The sequence below is a fragment of the Bombyx mandarina genome, chromosome 04 (genome assembly GCF_030267445.1).
Source record: "Bombyx mandarina strain Sakado chromosome 04, ASM3026744v2".
Lineage (NCBI taxonomy): Eukaryota > Metazoa > Arthropoda > Insecta > Lepidoptera > Bombycidae > Bombyx > Bombyx mandarina.
This window is the reverse complement of record NC_143211.1, coordinates 5,745,793-5,767,697: the sequence shown is the minus strand read 5'-3', so window position 1 is coordinate 5,767,697 and position 21,905 is coordinate 5,745,793. Positions and strand designations below refer to the sequence as shown.

The 21,905-nt window shown below is 34.0% G+C and overlaps 3 protein-coding genes across 3 annotated transcripts in view; 2 read left to right on the top strand and 1 right to left on the bottom strand.

Annotated features, from left to right (window-relative positions):
- The window catches only part of Ziz (dedicator of cytokinesis protein Ziz), a 51,043-nt gene extending 43,994 nt beyond the window's left edge, over positions 1-7,049 (top strand). The window contains exons 31-33 of the mRNA XM_028173386.2: positions 1,291-1,456; positions 2,502-2,627; positions 3,062-7,049. Of these exons, the coding sequence (XP_028029187.2) occupies positions 1,291-1,456; positions 2,502-2,627; positions 3,062-3,275 (506 nt within the window). The 3' untranslated portion in view covers positions 3,276-7,049. The remainder of the gene's footprint in view (positions 1-1,290; positions 1,457-2,501; positions 2,628-3,061) is intronic.
- A 1,217-nt stretch (positions 7,050-8,266) lies between these two features.
- Positions 8,267-11,467, top strand: LOC114242204 (protein phosphatase 1L). Its single transcript, XM_028173276.2, has 2 exons — positions 8,267-9,414; positions 9,519-11,467. The coding sequence occupies exons 1-2, from the start codon at positions 8,416-8,418 to the stop codon at positions 9,900-9,902; spliced, it is 1,383 nt and encodes a 460-aa protein (XP_028029077.1). The 5' UTR covers positions 8,267-8,415; the 3' UTR covers positions 9,903-11,467.
- Positions 11,468-13,951: 2,484 nt separating this feature from the next.
- Positions 13,952-19,454, bottom strand: Atg4a (Autophagy-related 4a). Its single transcript, XM_028173279.2, has 9 exons — positions 19,197-19,454; positions 18,089-18,284; positions 17,728-17,874; positions 17,413-17,492; positions 16,765-16,910; positions 16,225-16,359; positions 15,527-15,625; positions 14,421-14,586; positions 13,952-14,144 (listed from the first exon to the last, which is right to left on the bottom strand). Exons 1-9 carry the CDS (start codon positions 19,318-19,320, stop codon positions 14,086-14,088), a joined length of 1,152 nt encoding a protein of 383 aa, XP_028029080.2. The 5' UTR covers positions 19,321-19,454; the 3' UTR covers positions 13,952-14,085.
- Positions 19,455-21,905: the final 2,451 nt, after the last annotated feature.

Here is a 21,905-nt window from a genome sequence, read left to right as displayed (position 1 = left end):
CAGGGGCAGAGCCAGGCCGTTGTTACCGTTTAATACTCTCCACAAGCCTCGTTTGAAGGACATGTCATAGCACTCGGGAAACACCGTGGCGAGGAGCTCGATCCAAAGCCGAATGATACTTGGCAAAAAAGATCTCTGGAAACGCAGTGGCTCCAGGTAGTATGGATGAACTCGTACTCGTTGGCGGGCAGTACGATGGTAACTCTGGATGATAAAATTAAAATAATATAATTCGACTTCTGTGTCATTATATACCTAATTAGCTGTACCCGTCAGCTTCGCTAGGCATTTAAAATTAACATTATTATTTCTCACCCCCACAAAGATTCTCGTCATTAACGCCCCCACAACTGGTGTAGGGAGTCCAACACTCATTAAAATATTAGCCTATCCATTAAGTACATGTATTTTCTACATGGATACCAAGTTTCAAGTCAATCGGATACTCGGTTCAGTAGTTATAACGGAACATCCGTAAAAACCACTGTAGATTTATATATTAAGTATAGATGAATCACAAAACGACCACCGGTTTCAATATGAGCCAAGAAGAACCGCTCTTTATGTTCTATTCTATTTACATACTAACAAGGTTTTCAATGTAAAAAAGTAAACATTTAAAAATAATATGAAAAGACCGAGAACGGACCGCCTCATTCCCACGTAGTAAATAATGAACTTTACAATAATATGTCGTGTTGCGATACATAACTATTTGCATTTGTATCATACATTTTATCGTGATATGAATTTCTTAATTTAGCGATGCTTTACAATGTAAGGAACTGATACTTGCTATTTGACATTTAATTTAGACTTTGTTTAAAAGTCCACAAAATGAGCAAAAAAATATTTCCTAGATAATCTAGCAGTCTACAGTCTACCAGCCAGTACTATTTTTGGGAACACTTCCCCACTTCTACAAATTTTTTTTCCTACCTAAACTGATAGCCTTGAGAGGCTATATCAGCGTCGCCATAACTAGTAGGTGAGCTCACGGGGCTCAAACCTGATGACGTTGCTAACACGAACCCTAGCAAGAGCCGTGTTTCGCAGAATCTACCACCGGATCGGAAACGCGACCCACTGAGAAAGAAGATCCGGCGAGAAACTCAGTGGCTATCTACTATTAGATTTTCAAAAATAGCATTAGTTAAAAACGATTGTAATCAAACATAGGCTATTTCATCCGGGTAACAGAAATTACTGTAGACTGTGTTCGCTAATGGTGTAATAAATACCAAAAAACATCGAAAACCCTTCGTAATTTTTTTTTTATAATTATTGCAGCCGAAAGCTGGTTTCCGTACGTGAAACGTCGCGTGCCTGTGATCGAGACGCAAGTTGAAGAGAAAAGTCCTATAGAGGTCGCTATCACCGAGATGGAGACTCAAGTAATTGAACTCGCCGAAGTTGTCAACACGAAATCTCCAGATCTGAAGAAACTACAACTAAGGTATCTATTGCCTATATTTGTTGATACACAACAGCTAATAACTTTTTTTTGTTTGTGAAAACAGTTCCGAAAACAGAGATGGATATGTGTTGCTGCCTCTCTCGAACGCGAGGGTTTCAATGTCCGTAATGTTAAGAACATAGAAAACCAATCAACACAATCTATTTTTTCCGAGTATTAAACCAGCGTACTGCTATGGTAAACCGCCATTTACTGGTGCTAAGGCGTAATGTGAGCCGAATCAAGTAGGTACCATTATTCGGTCTATTTCTGCCGCAAAGCAATCATGCAATCCATTTGAAGAATGAGACAGCCCCTAAATAATACCACTGCAAATTTAACCTTATATTTCAAGGTGTATGGCGATATTGAAATGCCCATTCACTCATGTATGTAATTAAAAAAGTGATGATGTTGAAATATCCTATTGTTCCAAGAACTTGTGTCGTACTGGATAAGAAGCCCAGTGTATTCGTTTAGATTTGTTTAACTATACGGGGACTCTAATCTTGAGAGTTGGGAACAATTTTCCTTAGTAAATAATGTACCTTAGTAAATTTTGAGGTCGTCGTGGCCTAAAAAATAAGACGTCCGGTGCATTCGTGTTGAAGTGATGCACCGGTGTTCGAATCCCGCAGACGGGTACCAATTTTTCTAATGAAATACGTACTCGACAAATGTTCACGATTGACTTCCACGGTGAAGGAATAACATCGTGTAATAAAAATCAAACCCGCAAAATTATAATTTGCGTAATTACTGGTGGTTGAACCTCTTGTGAGTCCGCGCGGGTAGGTACCACCGCCCTGCCTATTTCTGCCGTGAAGTAGTAATGCGTTTCGGTTTGAACGGTAGGGACTTATATCTCAAGTTGGGTGGCGCATTTACGTTGTAGATGTCTATGGGCTCCAGTAACCACTTAACACCAAGTGGGCTGTGAACTCGTCCACCCATCTAAGCAATAAAAAAAAACCTAACCTAATCACGAACAACTTGCGTATAATAGTAACAGCGTAATGTAATAACATAATAATAAAATTTTCAGATTGCAAGGAAGCGTGTGCGTACAAGTAAACGCCGGACCATTGGCGTACGCGAACGCATTCTTAGATCAAACTCTAGTCCACATGTACCCCGATGAGATGGTCGATAAATTGAAAGCCATATTTAAGTGAGTACAAAAAAAAATTATTCAATTTACGAATCATGTACACTGAGTGAGATCGATAAAAGATCATTGCGAAATTTTATCCCACAAATTTTGAAAGGTTTCATAGATTTTTCTAGTGAAAGTTATTTTGTAAAGATATTTATGGTATGCATGTATTTTACTAATTTTGAAGGTCTATATGTCTTTTTTTATTGTCCTTGTAGATAAACTGGCATACAGGCCACCTGATGTATGCCTGTCGTAAACTATAGTGCAAAAAAATCTAGTTTAAGCCCATTCAATGTGAAATGTAACTTTACTTCGATGAAAAAGATCTTAGAAACTGCTCTGAAATATACTTTTTTTTTTTCGTTTAGAAATCTAATTCACTCTTCAGTAGTGAACATTATTTCACATCAGACGATTTTTGATAAAGAATAATTTTTCTTCAACAGAGAATTTCTGACGGTGTGTCATTCAGCACTTCAACTCAACGCCAAACTGATAAACTCCGACCAGACGTCGTACCACGAAGCTCTCGAAAGTAATTACTACAAGCTCAGCGACTCCCTGTCGTCCGTGCTCGGACAGCCGCTGCACGATATACTCGTCAACGGGACCCTCAGTACCACGGTCACCGGTGTCGAAATCGAATCTAGTAACGCTTAACCTCCTAAAATAATCTCTACATCTATTTTTTTTACTACCTATGCTGAGCCTTGAGAGGCTATTTCAGCTTCACCCTAACGTGTGTAGGTGAGCTCACGGGGCTCAAACCGGAGTGTTGCTAACACTGACCCTAGCAAGAGCAGTACTTCGCAGAATCTACCACCGGATCGGAAACGCGACCCATTGAGAAGATGCGGCGAGAACGTCAGTGGGCCAGATGTCTTTGCAATGTATGAATTGCCAAGAATAAATAAACACAAATTTAACTCAACCAATTTACCAATAGTTTCTTAACTTGTATCTTAGAAGAATATAGTTATTTGAATTAAATATAGGCGACATGAACAAAGTCAATTGATACATCGATAAATAAATCAATTATGTAGCTGCACGAACATAGGAAATGATAGTAAAAATCGTTACAAAACTTAAAACCTTAGTTTGGATTGTCTTGATAATAATAATAATAAAAAATAGCAATTTAACCAATACTTTGTAGTTTGTTAATGATCTATTTGTCTATAATCTAATAATTGTGACAATAAGAACCTAAAATTCATACTCTTAGAACATATTCAATTTAAAAATATAACACCAATATTTACACTTATAGTATTCAAAAAAACAAATTGCATTGTGCAATGAGGTATATTATTAATATTGATTATCTCAAACTAACAATAAACATTCTCAAATGAAATATTAAATGTAAACAAGACTGAAAATTATCGAAAAACGTCTCATTAAAAAACACAACATAACACTTTTTTTTTTCATATCGATCTTCGTCAATTGCAGTTTCCAATCTAAAATTTAAATCTAATTTCCGAATAATGGACGTGCCATGACTTTTATATATTTATACAATGTTTTTTAGATCTGATTTTATCATAATAATCGATAGCAATCGATTCGAATCGATAATTTATAAGTTGACCTCGATCCACCCAGCTGAAACAAGAGCACAAAAAGTAGCATTTAATACCTACTTATAACGTTACTACACAAAACTACCTAAAAGTATAATACTTTATTGGCGTAAAAAAATTATTATAATCGATAGATCTTGATTCGTCTTAATCGTTTAGAAACCAATAAGTAAATAGTATGTGATTCGAAATACATTATATGAATAGAAACTTCGAATGAAGTAATCGAACTACTCATTGATTTAATCTAAAGAAAACCATTAATGGTGGTTTCGTAATGTAGACTTAGATTATATATTTCGAGTTAATACAAAGATATCAATCATCAATGTTCTTATTATACAAATTAATATCCACACATAAATAAATTGAAAATGTTACCTACCTGGTGGTAACTATGAATAAAATATTATCTTTCATCCTGGAAAGTTGGTTTTGCCAACTGTAAGTTCCTGTAATAGATATCGAATTTGTTGTCACGTGAAGAACATGCGTTTAAGTTATTGTTGTTTATTTTAAATAAATTCATTCCATCCCTGTACAAATTCTGTTCCAGTTTTCATGTTTTTATTTTATTTGATTTTATTTTATATCAGTCACATAATATATCTGACTATAAAATACTGTAAGTAACAAAGATGAATTGTTTTTTTATTTGTTTTCTATCTTTTCTAAGTTTTATCGTATTTTATATGAACAAATAATGTATTTTTGTTTTAATTTATTTTGTTTGTTTTGTGTAAATTTTGTAAGAGATAACCTTTCTATAATATGTGACAAGCCGTGTGTTTATACAAATCGCTTTATAATTATGTACCATAAACTAATGTGAATATAAAATATATTCAGTTTGTTTTTGTAAAATCCAAAAACCAGAAATAAGTCTTAAAATTTTACAATTTCTACTTTTTTCCATTTCTAAGACATTTAATTACAGTACAACATAATAGGTAAAAATTTAGAATGTATTTACTGTCAAATGTATTTTAAAAATATATTAATTTTTTTCTTAATATTCAGATGTGTAAAATCACGGATTGAAATGTATTATAATACTATTTTCTCTGTCTCTCTACGTACTTAATTGTGTTTTTCAAATAATCTTATAGGACTGTAATGTAATATAATTAGTTAATCGATACATAAGTAATCGTATTATGTTCTTTCTGTGTTTTTCTTTTATATACAGTATTACATAATTTATTTTATCTTATAAGACTCTGCTGACTTTACTTTCATTCCACTCTTTGCTTATAAATTAATTTTAATGCATGGCTTCGATGATTTACTGGAATTTTAATCCACTGCTGCTTTTAATGTTTTGCAATAGATAACAAGTTTTATTCTAATAGTATCATGTTATATTTATGTATGTACAAATTATGTGATTTGATCAAGATTGGAGAAAAGTATATTGTATTACTTTTACACATAAATTTTATTTAAAAAAAATCATAAACTTTGAAATAGTATAAACACATATAATATATTACAACATAATTGTCAAACTACCCAAACTGAGATTTGTGTACATTGTATTTATGGAGGGTAGAGGTAAGGAGAACCGTCTCATATGGGAGAAGCTTGAAAAAGTGTCCCACTTTCAGCATTACATAACAGTCCAAAAATTCTCCAGAATGGCGCTAGCATAGGCACAGGGTATGATGATATGAATTGAGCAGTTGTTAACTGATTGAAGTATGCTGAGCTATGAAATTTAATATATTTAATGACTAGAGTAGTTAGTGACAGTGTAATATACAAGACCTCACATGTTTACGTAGTCCCAAACGAATTTCGTCAATATAACCTAAAATGATAGCTGTAGTAAAACGTGGAGACATCGATTGCATTTTCTTATCAGCTTTAAATAAAATACTTTTTGTGCTTTTGTAGTACGTACAGTTCTTTCGTCCGTTTTTTATTTTTCTACTTTTTTCTAATAACTTTCAGCGCTTTTTTTAAAATTTACTCGTTTGCTACTAGCGCCACTCTTATTTAGCTGATTTTAACGGACACTTTTTCACACAAAGAGACGGTTCTCCTTACCTCTACCCTCCGTAATTGTATTGAAAAGGAATTCATTCATTCAACGTTCTTTCATTTATATAAATATATACGTACACAGAGATATTATTCAAAATATATATAAAAGTTGTTAATTATTTCTCTGGAATACATAAGCTGTTTAACTTTTTCTGCTTAAATTAAATTAAAAAATTTTATAATAATATATTCTGCGACCCATGCAGTACTTTAAATGAGTCGACTATTATCAAAGCCGGCAATCTGACTTTTGGATAATTATTGGTAAATCAGAAAAACGAATTATTGACTTTGTATTCCATTGGCAGTCACAAAACTCTTCGGAACGACATCTTACATAAATAACAGGTTAACTATTAACTTTTATTTAATACAGGTTTTCAACCGTATTCTTTGAAGGAGACGATTATATTCAAATCAATCTGTATTGACATATCAATAACATTTTTTTGTCCAAATGCACAGATTGCCACCTTTGATAATAGACGACTCAAATGTATTGTATCATCACTGTGATACACACGTATAACATGCGTTTGAAAGTATGTTCACAAAATAGATTAAATTTACATTTAACAAAAGTTGGTTTGACTTTTCCAGATTTCGTTTCAGGCAATGATGAACAAGTATAATACTCGATTTGATCGCTTCTGTTAATATTTATAATATTTTAAAGTGTTGGTTTGAAATTTTAAAATTAATACTGCATAGTCCCTGTAAGAAATATATACCTAATACTAAAAATAAATACTTTAATGTAATCTCTATTTCACCATTTTAATACATTTTATAAAATAAACGTGTTTTTTCTTGTCCCGAAACCAACTGAGGCAATTTAAGCTAACATCGACTCTAAATACGAAATTAATATCTCAAAATAAATAGGAGAAACATAAAATTGAAAAATAGGTTAAGGTTAAATAATCAATTCAAAAAAGTATAGCATGTGTAAGTACATGTAGTAAACTGATACATATTGTAATTGAATTTTTCCCCAAAAATTCGGGAATTTATAACTTCTAATTATCGATCTTGGCTTGACAAAATAGTCGATAATTTTATAATAAGCTGAAAGTGCTTAGATATTAATTTCCTGTGCTCTTTCCTCTTTTTTGCCTCCGGGGTTATGCTAGAGCTGCATCGAACTTTTAAGCGAGCCATGGTGCTCAGCCTGGGAGAGTGCTAACATCTGCGTCTTCCGCCTATTGCGTATTGATATCTGTCAGAACAGTTGTGTGCGTCGGTGCTACTGTCTTAATTTTTCCCCTGGAAGGATTCAGTTCTAAAGTAACTGGCCCAAGATCCAGGTAAGATATATGTGAGTTCATCGTCCGTCTATGTTCTTAAAAAGAACTCAAGTGTACTGTTCAGCACTGGCAATACTAGCATTAATGGGAAACGATTTGCAATATACAAAAAAAAATCAGATCTAAGAAAAATTTAAATCTGGTAAACATTACATTATTACAGCTAATGAACTTTAGCATCTGTTAACGTGTACAACTGAAAAATGCCACAAACACGTTAGCGGCGGTTGATCGGGCTCTTCCAACAAATTAATTTACGTAACAATAAATTCCTAGTATTTAAAGGGACATTTTTATATTATATTTAATTTGAAATACATAAACTTTATTTTATAATACCCAATCACTAATAAAAAAAAATTATAAATAAGAATTTCGGCTAAAAGAGTAAAATTCAGAACAATAGAAAACAAAAAAGAACAGTCAGATCAATAATAAATATCGGACAACTTTGGACAACAGACTTAGCGGGAAAGTATAGTCTCCATTTAGTGTTTCGTGTAGTTTAAATGTATAATAATAGTAGACTATTAACCAATAAATACTTTAGAAAATGAAAAATGTGAGGAAATCGAAAAAAACACGCTATGTTGTTCTTGGTGTTTTACAAACACTTTGAAGTCTAGTTAATTCCCGCCACTTTACAATTGAAACAGGCTAAAATGTTGAGTAACAAATGGCCGTAAAGAAGTTGTATAAAAAAAAACGAGACATTGAATTTGATTTTGATTGGGTGTATTCATAGATTATACACTTAATAGTGTATTTATATTGTATACAAAAAATACTGCTGATCAAGTGTATTAAACGTGTTTAATTAAGCCTTCTACTGTGTAAATAAGTAATTCTGACGGGGACATGGAAGACGAGATAGAAGACAGAGTATTACATCAAACATACGTTTCTTTTGTAAAAATATTGTCTAGATTCACCAGTAGCACTTTTCTTGACGCTCCTGTGAGCTATTTATGGAAAATGGTGCGTCTTTATTTTCTGCGATCTGAAGTAGTTGTGATCACACTAGCTATTGTGATCTTCTTAATGTATCTTCAAAGTATAGAATTATGGAGTCGAACAATGCTAAGCAGACTGTCGCAAGCGATGAATCCTATGAGCGCTGTTCAACGAATGAAACTCATGGAGGGATCCGATGCAGACAAGCAAAGTTGGGAACTGAAAGGCACGCTAAGTGCTGCTTACGCAATCAAAGGTAGAAGAATGCACATGGAAGATAGATTTATAATAAACGAAAATGTAAACAACACAGGCATATCACTATTCGCTATATTCGATGGACACGGCGGAGAGTTTGCTGCTAACTATGCTAAGGACCATCTTATACAGAATCTTTACAACAAAATTGTTGAACTTAACGCTTTCAAAGAAGGTAAAATATCTGATATATCTAGAGAAATTATTGAGGAGTATGCACCTAAAGAGGAAAATGTTGAACGTAAAACAAGTTTCAAAAAGTCAGTTAGTACTGCAGATGATACATCAAAAAAAGAAATAACAGATCCTGAATTGCTTGCCCAGCTTTCTAAAGCAAGGCCAATCATCACCCGAGAAGTGCGGACCACAACTAAGCCAGTTAAGAATATCAACATACCATTATCTAGTTATATTGACAAAGGAAAAATTAATTATGGAAAATTATTGACTGATGAAGTTTTAGCAGCAGATAGATTACTAGTAGAAGCTGCAAAGAAGTCTTTGAATGTTGCCGGCACTACAGCCCTTATTGCAATAATGGAAAATAATCATCTGATAGTGGCCAATGTTGGTGACTCCAGGGGAGTCATGTGTGACTCGAGAGGCAATGCTATTCCTGTCTCATTTGACCATAAACCACAACAGGTAAATGTAATTGCTATCCCTCATACTTAGAACGTTAAGATTAGTCTATAAATAATGTTATTAAAGCAAATATTTAAGATTTAAATGTAATGTTGTAATTTCAGGTAAGGGAACAAAAAAGAATTGAGGCAGCAGGAGGTTACATTGCTTATAATGGAGTTTGGAGAGTTGCAGGTATCTTAGCCACTTCAAGAGCTATGGGTGATTACCCACTCAAAGATAAGAAATTTGTCATAGCAGATCCAGATATACTTACTTTTAACTTAAATGATCATAAACCTATGTTCTTAGTCTTAGCCTCTGATGGTCTCTGGGACACATTTACCAATGAAGAAGCTGTGAAATTTATTAAAGAAAGACTTGATGAACCAGATTATGGGGCAAAAAGTTTAACACTACAAGCATATTATAGAGGATCGGTTGATAATATTACAGTTTTGGTCATAAACTTCCTAAATACCAATATAACCATCGCAGGAGTTCAGTAGAAATTATAATTTTATTCCTTAGTTTAGATCTTCGTAAGAGATTTCAAGGTACATTTTTCACAGTTTTCTAGAAATTTTATGCCTGATAACAATTAGGTCTCGTACTTGGAGCAATTTGAACAATTACAGCAATTGAGAGCCATGATAACTTATAAAGAATACCTTCTGAAAAGTTAATACAGTATCTTACCATGAATACATAGTGCATTTGAAGAAGTATTTATTTGGAATCTTTCCATCCAGTAAAAAATTTATACTATTTTCTAAAAGATTACCCTAGTGTTTTTATATATACATATATTGTAAATAAATAAATATGCGCAAGACAAGTAATTAATGACTAAAAACCCCAAAATTAAAAACATTAATGTGGCAAATTTTCTTTTGTGTGAAGAAACAAATTAATAAAATAACAAGCATAATATACATTTAATGTTTTATGAAGTTGAGGGAGAATAAATGTATTTTTACTAAAGCAACTATTCTGAAAATAAAGTTTAAAGAAAATGTTTTTAACTAAAAAGTAAATTTGTTACTTAGACCAGAGTAACTTATATTTTATAATGTCGGATGTGCATGTACCTAATTATATATTTTTGAAATTTAATATTTGAATTTATGGATGGTTGTGAAGTGTATGCAGATTTTCATAAATCTATTTGATGTTATTGATGATAAGATATTCTGAAAAAAAAGTTGTTCAACAACATTAGAGATAAATTTATGTACTTATCAGGTGTCATATTTGTGTACAAGTAGTTAATAATATATAGTATGAAAACAGTTGTATGATAATGAATGTTGTAATAGATATTATAAAAGAATGCTATAAAAATGCACTTTTTCCTAAATTTATTTCTTATATAATAAATATTTTGGACGTTTATATTCATGAAAGCCTCGATATTTTTCATCTGATTGTCTGAAAAGTACATTAACTACAATATTCAGCTTTATTTACAATATATGAGTCGACTATTATCAAAGCCAGCAATGTGACTTTTGGACAATTATTGGTAAATCAGAAAAACGAATTATTGACTTTGTATTCCATTGGCAGTCACAAAACTCTTCTGAACGACATCTTAGATAAATAACAGGTTAAGTATTAACCTTTATTTAATGCAGGTTTTGAACCGTATTCTTTGAAGGAGACGATTATATTCATATCAATCTGTATTGACATATCAATAACATTTTTTTGTCCAAATGCACAGATTGCCACCTTTGATAATAGACGACTCATATAATGTTTATATGATCGTCTGAATTTGCTAAGATAGGTAATTATTTTTGCTCTTTACTAACACTTGTTATGTTGTTGAACTGTAGTTATTATTTTGGCTAAGTAAAAACAATGCCCCCATAATTATTATGTTGCCTGTGGTGCTAGTCATTTTTTTTTTGTTATTTTTGTTGTTCGTAACTTTATGCAAATATACCATAGGAATAGTAAACAGTGTGAATAAGATTTCCATAAAATCTTAAATTACTTATCTATGTTGTCATCTCAATAGGATTATGAAATTCATTGGTGTCAAATAAAAAAATGTATACTGCTAAAATTATGTTTGTACTGCAAACTGTCTATTGATTATTGCTAACCTCATTAGAATACCTACAAGTGTTCCATGATCAAAGGTTATCTATGACTTCTATCTTTGGCATGAATCATACATAAAATATATTAATTCCTCTATCGCGGTAATGAAATGTAATTTATGGACTGCAAATTAATACTAGTTGGCTGCGGTGCGTATTTTGTTCCTCGTGACCAGTTTTTCATAAATAATTTATTTTCTATTGTGAACATATCAAAAGCATTACCAAATCGCTTAATCGTGGACGAATTTTACACAAGAATTTTTGGCGGATATTTGACTAAAAAGTAAAAATAAAAATAACCAGTTTTTTTTTCTGATCTAATAATAAAGTAACCATCTTAACGCGCTACATGGAACTGGTTAAATTTTATCAAACTTCTCTAGAGATACATGCCATACCACACCTTGCAACTTATCTATGCTGGGTTTTATTAAGGATTAGTTCAATCCTTTCGACAATATTGACTAAAAAGCAATTTTTATACCCAACGCCTTATCGCCATCATCGTGTACATGTATGTTGGGAATGAATTTACATTTACCTAATTTTATCCTTAGCAATTAAATATTACAGGCTTTTACTCCAGTACCTAATTGAAATGGAAAGTGTGCAAGCGATCTATCAGTTAGTAGGTAAACTAGGTGAGCGCAAAAAAATACATGTGCGTACCCGCATAAATATTTTTTTAACACAGTTTTATCTATAAAGACCATTAGCCATAGTAAGAAGATTTATCCTTAAAAAATTCAAGTATTGTTATTTCCAAGTATACTATGCCTAATAATGAAATCTGATTACCTACTAAAATATTTCGTCCCTGTTTGAAACTCATATTCAGTCTACCTCGTACCTACCAAATAAAATCGTACCTAATAATATTCGTACCTACCAAATAAAATAAAATAATTTTCGATAAATAAATGTGGTAATTTTAAAGACTTGTTTTATTACAAAATAAATAATCAATAACAGGTATCATGTAAATAAAACACAGTTAAAATATTATTTCCCTTTAATACAAAAATATTCAGGTCTTTGGCAGTTATCTAAGTTACAAAAATGTTACAGTACATTTGACTCATTTTCTCCATTATTTAAATATCTACATTTTTACACTGCCGAGTAAAACATTAGAAATAAAATAATGCGACACATAAATATGTAAAACAAACATTGTAAGATGTAATTAAATAAAATGAACGGCAATTTCTTTTATCTACTAATTAACTAAAATTACAAATCATGGGAGACAATGCAGCAAAGCGACGTATGTAACAAATAAAAGAGAAGATCCGAGTTATAATAATATCAGAGGCTTATTATTGACTAGACATACCTAAAAAAATAAAATAAACCATAATATAACTACGATTCCGAAATTAGGAATGTTATAATTTTATCTAAATTACAAGTCACTGTTGCGTTTAAAGGCACTGCAAACTATCCAACAACAGCTTATGCACTCGGCACTAAGAAAATACGCGTACTAGGATTTTATAATATACTCTAGTACTTACTTAAATATAGTGCTGTCGTCTTCGTAAATATAAAATAACGTTACAAAGTTTACAATTAATATATCAAAAATCCATCGTGCTAAATCACTCAACAGTTTTGGCATTCTCATTATGTTAATATTGAAATAACGACACACAGTGCGAGTTAAAATTGCAATGAACAAATTAATAGTTTAAAAAACCGTATCAATAACAAACGTAAGAGTGCTTGAATAAACTATAATAAATACCATGTCTCGATATTGCATAACAATTACAGGGTAATTAGTTGCAAACTTTTTACATTTACCCTGATAGATCATATGGGGAGGTTATAGGAGTAGACTCTTCATAATCTCCAAAAAAAAAATGTTTTATACTCGATTTAGGAATTATCGGGTTGAACCAAAAATTCTCCAAATTTGGTGCGAGTTGTAAACTCTAAAGATAAAACTAATAAGAATTTCTATTAGTTGTCAACAAATAAATTATAATAAATTTTAAATGACATAGCATTTCAAATATTGTATCTACCCGTTCCAGGACAATATAATTTAACAATGCAAGTTTCATATTTTAAATGATCCTTGTTTATAGAATTGTATCTCTTTCCATACCGACGAACAGGACAAGACCTTGGTCTAATAATTTTAAGCTCAAGGTGACGTCGTGTCCTTCTGAATAGGAACAAAACAGCAGCCATATTATGTAATCTTAATACAGATTTATGTAGAAGTAAATAATAATAATTAATAATAATAAATAATACAAATATGAAAAAAAAAAATCTCGTGTTTATGAGTTACACGAAACCAGATGTTATTAAGTTAATTAAAATCAGAAGACTCAAATGTTGATTTGGTACTGTACACATAAACAGCTGACAATGAATTCCAAAAAGATTATTCAATGAAAGAGCCTACCACGTTTATCAGAAAAATAATCTGCTTATAGTTCGTTGAATTGTTAGTTTAGTGATTACAAAAAATAGCGAACCTGTGACAGGGTTCGTAAAAATGTCTTTAGTAAATACTCTTTCGTAATGTTCAATTTACACAATAAGGCCACATTATCTGCGTTTTTCAAAGAATTTCGAATTCTTCATCGGAGTCGTCAAACTGTCTGTCCACGTCTTCAAACTCTGGAACAACAAGTATAAATTTAGCAACAACAATCACTACATAGTATAAAACAAAGTCGCTTTCTCTGTCCCTATGTATGCTTAAATCTTTAAAACTACGCAACGGATTTTGATGCGGTTTTTTTTAATAGATAGAGTGATTGAAGAGGAAGGTCTATATGTATAATAACATCCATTAAATAGTGAAGAAATCAATAATAAATTACAGTTTCCGAAGCGAAGCGAGGGCAGGTCGCTAGTTTAAGAATAAATAAACAAGAACAAATCCGAGTTTACCCGTAAAGAGTGAAGTGCTTTGAAAGTCAATGTCGGTTGTGTTCGGTCCCCAATGCGGCGGTCGTTTCTCGCATATTTCGAACAATGGTTGGCTTTCTTTCATAAACTCCTGTTCTATAGTTTCACACAGCTCATAAAAATCACCTCTAGTACGACAAAGGAAACACTAAAAAAATACATGAAAAAAAAACTTTAATTATTTATAGTAGTGTTAGCTTGGTAAGTTGATAGAACATACTTAAACTTATTTTCTTTTAATTGCTTTAATTGGAAACCATACACAACAGTAATGCCGTCGTTCTGACGCATGTCTCAGTTGTACTGCAATGACATTTTCAAACAAGAAACGATATATCTTGTATGTACATTTTTTTAAAGGCCCATTAGGCAAACGATCATGCAGACTACTTAATGGTGAGCGGTTACCGTCGCTCATGGATATCAGGAAAGCCAGGGGCACAGCTAAACCGCTGTCTTGTTTCGAATAACCGGCCCGAAATCTGAACATCGCCATAGGTACAAGTAAGTACCTCTTAACCACAAGGGAAAGTACACTTCAATTTTTTTTTCCTACCTAAGCTGATAGCCTTGAGATGCTATTTCAGCGTAAACTTATCTAGTAGGTGAGCTCACGGGGCTCAAACCGGAGTGATGCTAACACTGACCCTAGCAAGAATAGTGCTTCGCAGAATCTACCACCGGATCGCAAACGCGACCCACTGAGAAGATCCGGTGAGAAACTCAGTGGGCTGTGTCTATGGATTAATTCGCTCGTCGAGTCTTTCGTCGCAAGCGACGGGTTCGACGCGGACGGTAACCGGTGCTTGTGGTGCCTAAAAGCACCATTAATGGATCAGGAGGATCCGTAATGACGTGCTTTGGGCGACGTCGAAGGTTTACCATTCGGTTTACAGGATCGGGTATGTAGTTTCCGGCGGCCACGACAAGAGGGTTCTCATGTCGTGCCGCCTTCTCAAGTGACGCATTCAAATTATGATAGCCCGATATTCTCCTGTCAGTTAATGTAATGTAACCCTACGATGCAACGCAATCAATAGCTTAATCTGGTACTAGTCGAGTTGGTATTTAAAAAAATTATCACTTACCACCGCCACTGAAGGATCCATGGAAAGGATAGGTATTCGAGATGCATATTTACAATGATATGTACAGTCCATTTCCTTTTGATCGTCGGTAATCTTACTCTAAAAAAATTAAATATTTTTTATCTATGTAAAAGTCTATTAAATTAATAAAAGTCTATTAAATTAATACTTTTACTTAAAATAATTAACGGTCAAATCTCTTTAAACTGGTGTTCATCGGACACAGCCAACAGGCTTCTCTCAGGCAGGGAATCTGAAACTCGCTTAGATGGCGCCACATTGAGACCTCGACCACATGTTATAGGGTGGTTGGTGACATTCATGTTGTGATGTCTATAGGCACCAAAATACAAATAGCACCAGATGGGCTTATCCAATAAACAAAATACATTTCTTTACTACGAAAACATGTTTCAGTACATTAAATTAAGTATATAAGTAATTTATAATCTGGAAAGTGGGACTGCATACATAGGTTGCCACTCATGCGAATGTCTGAGCTTTGGCTGCTAATCTCAGTTTTGCTGAAAGCTAAGAGACATGTGCTCATGAGAGCTCATGATTGATAGCCAATCAAAATTTACATACACAAGTAAAGGCAAGTAATACATTTCTAGTAGTTTATTTAAAAAATATATCTGAAGATGGGATAACAAAGAACAAGTGTAAATTTGTATGAATGATTATTAAGTCATTACCTCAACTAATCCAGACCGTTGAGTTGTATGGGGATCTAAATAAATAACTTCATCTTCAACACAACCAATCAGGTACAGAGCTTGATTTGGTTTGCCTCCTATGACTCCAATCGATTGCGGACATTGAAAGCACATCTAGGGAAAGATATGCATTTATTTTAATCTTTATAAGAACAACATTTCCTGATTTTTTTACTGTAATAAATATATGTTACATGTGATAAAATAACAAAATTAAAATGAGTACACTTTCTAATGCAAATGTAAATTTGTTTTTACTACACAAAAGCTTTTTTTTTATAAAAAAAAAAATGGTTCCTGGAATTCATAGACATCTACAACATAAACGTCTCCACCCACCTTGAGACGTGAGTTCTAAGGTCTCAGTTTTAACAGTACAACGGCTACCCCACCCTTCAAACCGAACGCATTACTGCTTCATGGCAGAAATAGGAAGGGTGGTGGTACCTGCCCGTGTGGATGCACAAGACGTCCTACCACGAGTGTTAGTAGTAAGGAATAGTGCTCTGAAAACCACACCTTTAATCCATTTACATAGACAGGATTAATTTCGCTAAGTCCGAGCCGAAGTGGAACTATTAACAATAGAGGCATCCAGTCTGACACCACACCGTCAGGCGCTGAAGAAGTGTCACCTCTATCATTGTTAACTAAACATTGTTGCACTGTAACAAAAACGAACAGATTACAAAGACAGAATGTAGGTATTATACAATTTTAAATCAAAAGATATTAATGACAAATAGTGTTCGCCCAATTGTGGAAATTTGGCTAAAATCTTTTACACCTCAACATTCTAGTTCTAATGTACTACGTTTCCCGTTTGTTATTCACATTTTGAAGTAAAAAAACTTGCTACTAAATAAATAAATAAAACTATTGATAACACTAAAAACTGTCAATAGCAACAATAAGAAATATAAAATAATTTTTTTTAGCAAACAGAAAACTTTGATTGTTTTATCAAGTAGTTGCAGCCCTTAAGAGTGAGTTTGGCCATCCTGTCAAATTTCCTCTACAAAGTAATACTTGTATTAATTCAAACTCTAGTGTAATTGTTATACATCTAAATCTCCTATCCTAGAGTTATGATAGCTATATAATTAATTAATTAACAATTAAACTACAAATTATTTGGAAAATAAACAAATTGTCCATAATGCTTACAGATATCTTCCTTGACAACAGTATTATCTAAAGCAACATGAATTGCTAATGAACTCCATTTGTCATACACAGTCAGTTTTCTGAAAACATACCAATTAATGTGTAATGTATTTGATAAAAATTAATTTTATTGATGTACTTCATTAGTATTATTTTTTTATATTTACAAATATATTCCATAAACACAGAGCAAACAAAGTATTGGGAAAAAATAATTCAGTGCTAAATTTCCTTTATATCACCTCTTAACCTTTCACACCTAAAGAATTCGAGATTTTTCATATCTCATCTTTAATTTTGGAATACTATACTCACTTTAAAACTTGAGCGATTGTATTAGGTCCAAACCACTGGCCAACTTCTTTTCCTTCAGAGGCACCCATCAATGCCACTTGATGGATAGAATAAGGTGCTTGTTTCCTTTCTTCAAACCTTTGTATGATCTTTAAATAAGTTGGATCCCTGTAAAATTTTATAATTAATTCTTCACATTTTTATAATTTATTCAATAATAATATAAAGTGAAATAGAGACCTTTCACCATTAACTACATAAAGGTACACAACATTAGAAAAATTAACTCCATTTATTAAACGAAATTGGATTCAGCAAGATAGTAATTGATAAAGAAGTATTATGAAAATTAACTATTTTGCAATCATTTAAATACAATTACCTTGTTTCTGGTGACCATACCCAGTCAACAGATAAGTGTACTCTGACAAGAGCAACACCTAATACCATCTGTCCACATCGTAACATACAGCCCCATCCTTTATCAGAAGTCAAACCTTCATCACCAATTGGTACAAAGCCTTTTCTGTACGTACACCATATTATTGATGTGATATCTCTTCTAATACGATCCAAATCTGTGAACATTTATTTTCTGTTTAATTTTATTTAATCTAATTAAATGTGGAAAAATGTAGTACTGAAGGACAAAAGGGAGTGCAATGTTGCTGACGAGGATGTCCAAGAAAAAAGCAATTTAATTAATGTTATATTTAATCTAATAAAAAAAAATATTTTATTACAGACAGATATAAAGATCTTATAAAAAAAGTGCATCATTTCACATTCCTTTCCATAGTGTAAACAAAAATTAGTTAATTTTGTATAAAAATACAATATAATTGCATACTACGGCAACAATCACTGTGCACATTAATTGCACCAAATGTAATATGGGAATATATTAAAACAATAAAATATATTTAAATAAAAAACATGATATGAAATGGATTAAGATACACATCTACTGTGAATGGAACGTAAAATGTCAACTTTGACGTCTATCTTGACGAATACTTTTTTTTATAGAAACTAAAAAAATATATCTCATAAGCCATGAGTTTTCATAGCTTAAAATTTTACAAAAAGCTTTCTATTTAAGAGTATTACGTACAAAATTAAAATCTGAACTTTCAAATCGATGGACCATAAAGGAAAGTTTAGCATTTATTTTCTTTCTTATTGACACACAATTCATAAAATCATAAAAAAAAAAAATTTAAATAGTTCTAATCAAGGTAATGTATAGTGATTTACTTCATGTCTCAAATTCAAAATTAGAGACTGAATACGTTGTTTATGTAACTTTAAATAAGTTAGCTTTGCTCTGAGTTTTTAAGCCTGCAATTAAAAAGTTTTGTGAACAAATACTGTGGACGATTCTTAAACACAATTGAACGTCAATACTCAACAAAAATAGATAGATTTCTTCAGTTACGTAGTGTATAAATTTTATTTGTATATTCGGTAAATTCTAATTTAAATCATACCTTGTATAGCACTGTATTTTTTCCCCAGTACCCATATACTTTCCTTTGTTTTAGGAATATCGTTAGGTTCAACATTATTACCATCCGCTCCCGACAGATAACACATATCAAATACAGCATCCATTTTAAATCATAGTTTTTTTACGAAAAGTTTTATTGTTTCATCTACAACGTCAATGTATAGTATTTACTACTTTTAGAATAAAATAAACAACACGAAAACAACAACGTGACTTCATTTGTTCAGCAGACTTCAGCTGATGCATAGATAATAGACGTAATGAGCTGATTTTTTTGAAGGGATTTATGACCTGGTACCTAAGACCTTTAATTCATGTCCTAATTTAAATTATATTCATAATTTTATGAAAAATGATATTTAAGGAGTGAAATGAAATGAAGATGATTATCGTTCCGATATCGAGTCGAGGGAACGCGTTCCCGGCCCCGTCACGTCACAGCCGGAGTCCCGCAAGGCTCCGCCCTCTCCCCGTTACTATTTAGTTTGTATATCAATGATATACCCCGGTCTCCGGAGACCCATCTGGCGCTCTTCGCCGATGACACCGCCATCTACTACTCGTGTAGGAAGAAGGCGTTGCTTCATCGACGACTTCAGACCGCAGCTACCACCATGGGACAGTGGTTCCGGAAGTGGCGCATCGACATCAACCCCACGAAAAGCACAGCGGTGCTCTTCAAAAGGGGTCGCCCTCCGAACACCACGCTGAGCATCCCCCTCCCGACTAGGCGCGTCAACACCTCCGCCCCCGCCGTTCGCCCAATCACGATGTTCGACCAGCCCATACCGTGGGCCCCGAAGGTCAAATATTTAGGCGTCACCCTCGACAGTAGGATGACATTCCGCCCCCACATCAAGACGGTACGCGATCGTGCCGCCTTCATTCTAGGACGTCTCTACCCGATGATATGTAGGCGAAGTAAAATGTCCCTTAGAAATAAGGTGACACTCTACAAAACTTGCATACGCCCTGTCATGACCTATGCAAGTGTAGTGTTCGCTCACGCGGCCCGCATACACTTGAAATCATTCCAAGTCATTCAATCCCGTTTTTGCAGGATAGCCGTCGGAGCCCCGTGGTTCGTCAGGAATGTCGACCTCCACGACGACCTGGACTTAGAGTCCATCAGTAAGTATCTGCAGTCGGCGTCCATGCGCCACTTCGATAAAGCGGCACGACACGAGAACCCTCTCATCGTGGCCGCCGGTAACTACATTCCCGATCCTGCGGACAGAATGGAAAGCAGTCGACGTCGCCCAAAACACGTCATCTCGGATCCTCCCGATCCACTAACGGTGCTTTTAGGTACTTCAAGCACCGGTCACCGTTCTCGTCGAACCCGTCGCTTGCGACGAAGGGCTCGACGAGTAAATTAACTCTCAGACACAGCCCACTGAGTTTCTCGCCGGATCTTCTCAATGGGTCGCGTTTCCGATCCGGTGGTAGATTCTGCGAAGCACGGCTCTTGCTAGGGATCGTGTTAGCAACATCGTCAGGTTTGAGCCCCGTGAGCTCACCTACTAAAGTTAGGGTTACGCTGACATAGCCTCTCAAGGCTATCAGCTTAGGTAGGAAAAAAAAAAAAAAAAAAAAATGAAGATGATTAATTTAAGACATTAATCAACTGGGATGAAATTAAATGAAATGAGGCGAGATGATATGGGATGAAATATAATCCCAGTAAAATGGTGGTAATTTACTGAGGTTTTTTCATTGGACTTGTTGGAGGATCCCGAGAAGTTACGTCCAGCGGCTTTGTTTCATTTTCCCGAATTGTGAATCGAGATTCAAGTTTTCTTTTTAATAAAAATGCAATTACCCAAAAAAAATTAATTAATTAATTAATTAAAGATACATTTAATGTGTTTTGGCTGCGTGATTTCGGCCCAGAATAGCACCATGCATTTCTTCTCGTGGGTTTCGTAAGCTCCAATGTTCTCCTCTCAATAAATTTCAATCTCAGTATATTGGTTCCTGAGGAACGTTGACCTACACGACGACCTGGGCCTCGAATCTATCCAGAAACACATGAAGTCAGCGTCGGAACGGTACTTCGATAAGGCTATGCGTCATGATAATCGCCTTATCGTTGCCGCCGCTGACTACTCCCCGAATCCTGATCACGCAAGAGCCAGTCACCGTCGACGCCCTAGACACGTTCTTACGGATCCATCAGATCCAATAACCTTTGCATTAGACGCCTTCAGCTCTAACACTAGGAGCAGGCTTAGGGACCTCGGTAACCGTACTCGTCGAACTCGACAAAGAGTTCGCCGTGCAACCTAACCCATGAATCAGCTCGCTGAGTTTCTCGCCGGATCTTCTCAGCGGGTCGCGATTCCGATCCGGTAGTAAATTCATTCGCGAAGCAATTGCTCTTGAGTTGTTAGGTCTCCTTCGGAGGCGCTCGAGCAGTTGTTAGCTAATCCCGCCCCTCTTGGCTGAGCCTTTGCTCGCCCACCTGTCCTGGTGAAACTGGAAAGGCCTTCGGGCCACCAGTAAACTATCAATCATAAAAAAAAAAAAAACTCTCAGTATAATATACCAGCGTACTTCAATCGCCAACTGCTATTTATAGATGGAGACACGTAATATAATATTTAATTGATAAGAAGCAGTTGTACTTTCTGGTTCGAAAAGTATGTGACAGAAGAAAAAATGGAACGTGCCTGTTCCATTTAGGCGC

Excerpts from the sequence above, each read along its gene's own strand:
- Atg4a (XM_028173279.2), bottom strand. The coding sequence starts at position 19,320 with ATGGATGCTGTATTTGATATGTGTTATCTGTCGGGAGCGGATGGTAAT. Across the intron at positions 14,587-15,526 it reads TGGATCCTTCAGTGGCGGTG|TGTTTCCTTTGTCGTACTAG; the intron begins GTAAGTGATAAT and ends GTATTTTTTTAG. Across the intron at positions 14,145-14,420 it reads AAGCACTTCACTCTTTACGG|AGTTTGAAGACGTGGACAGA; the intron begins GTAAACTCGGAT and ends TTGTTGTTCCAG.
- LOC114242204 (XM_028173276.2), top strand. The coding sequence starts at position 8,416 with ATGGAAGACGAGATAGAAGACAGAGTATTACATCAAACATACGTTTCT. Across the intron at positions 9,415-9,518 it reads TTGACCATAAACCACAACAG|GTAAGGGAACAAAAAAGAAT; the intron begins GTAAATGTAATT and ends TTGTAATTTCAG.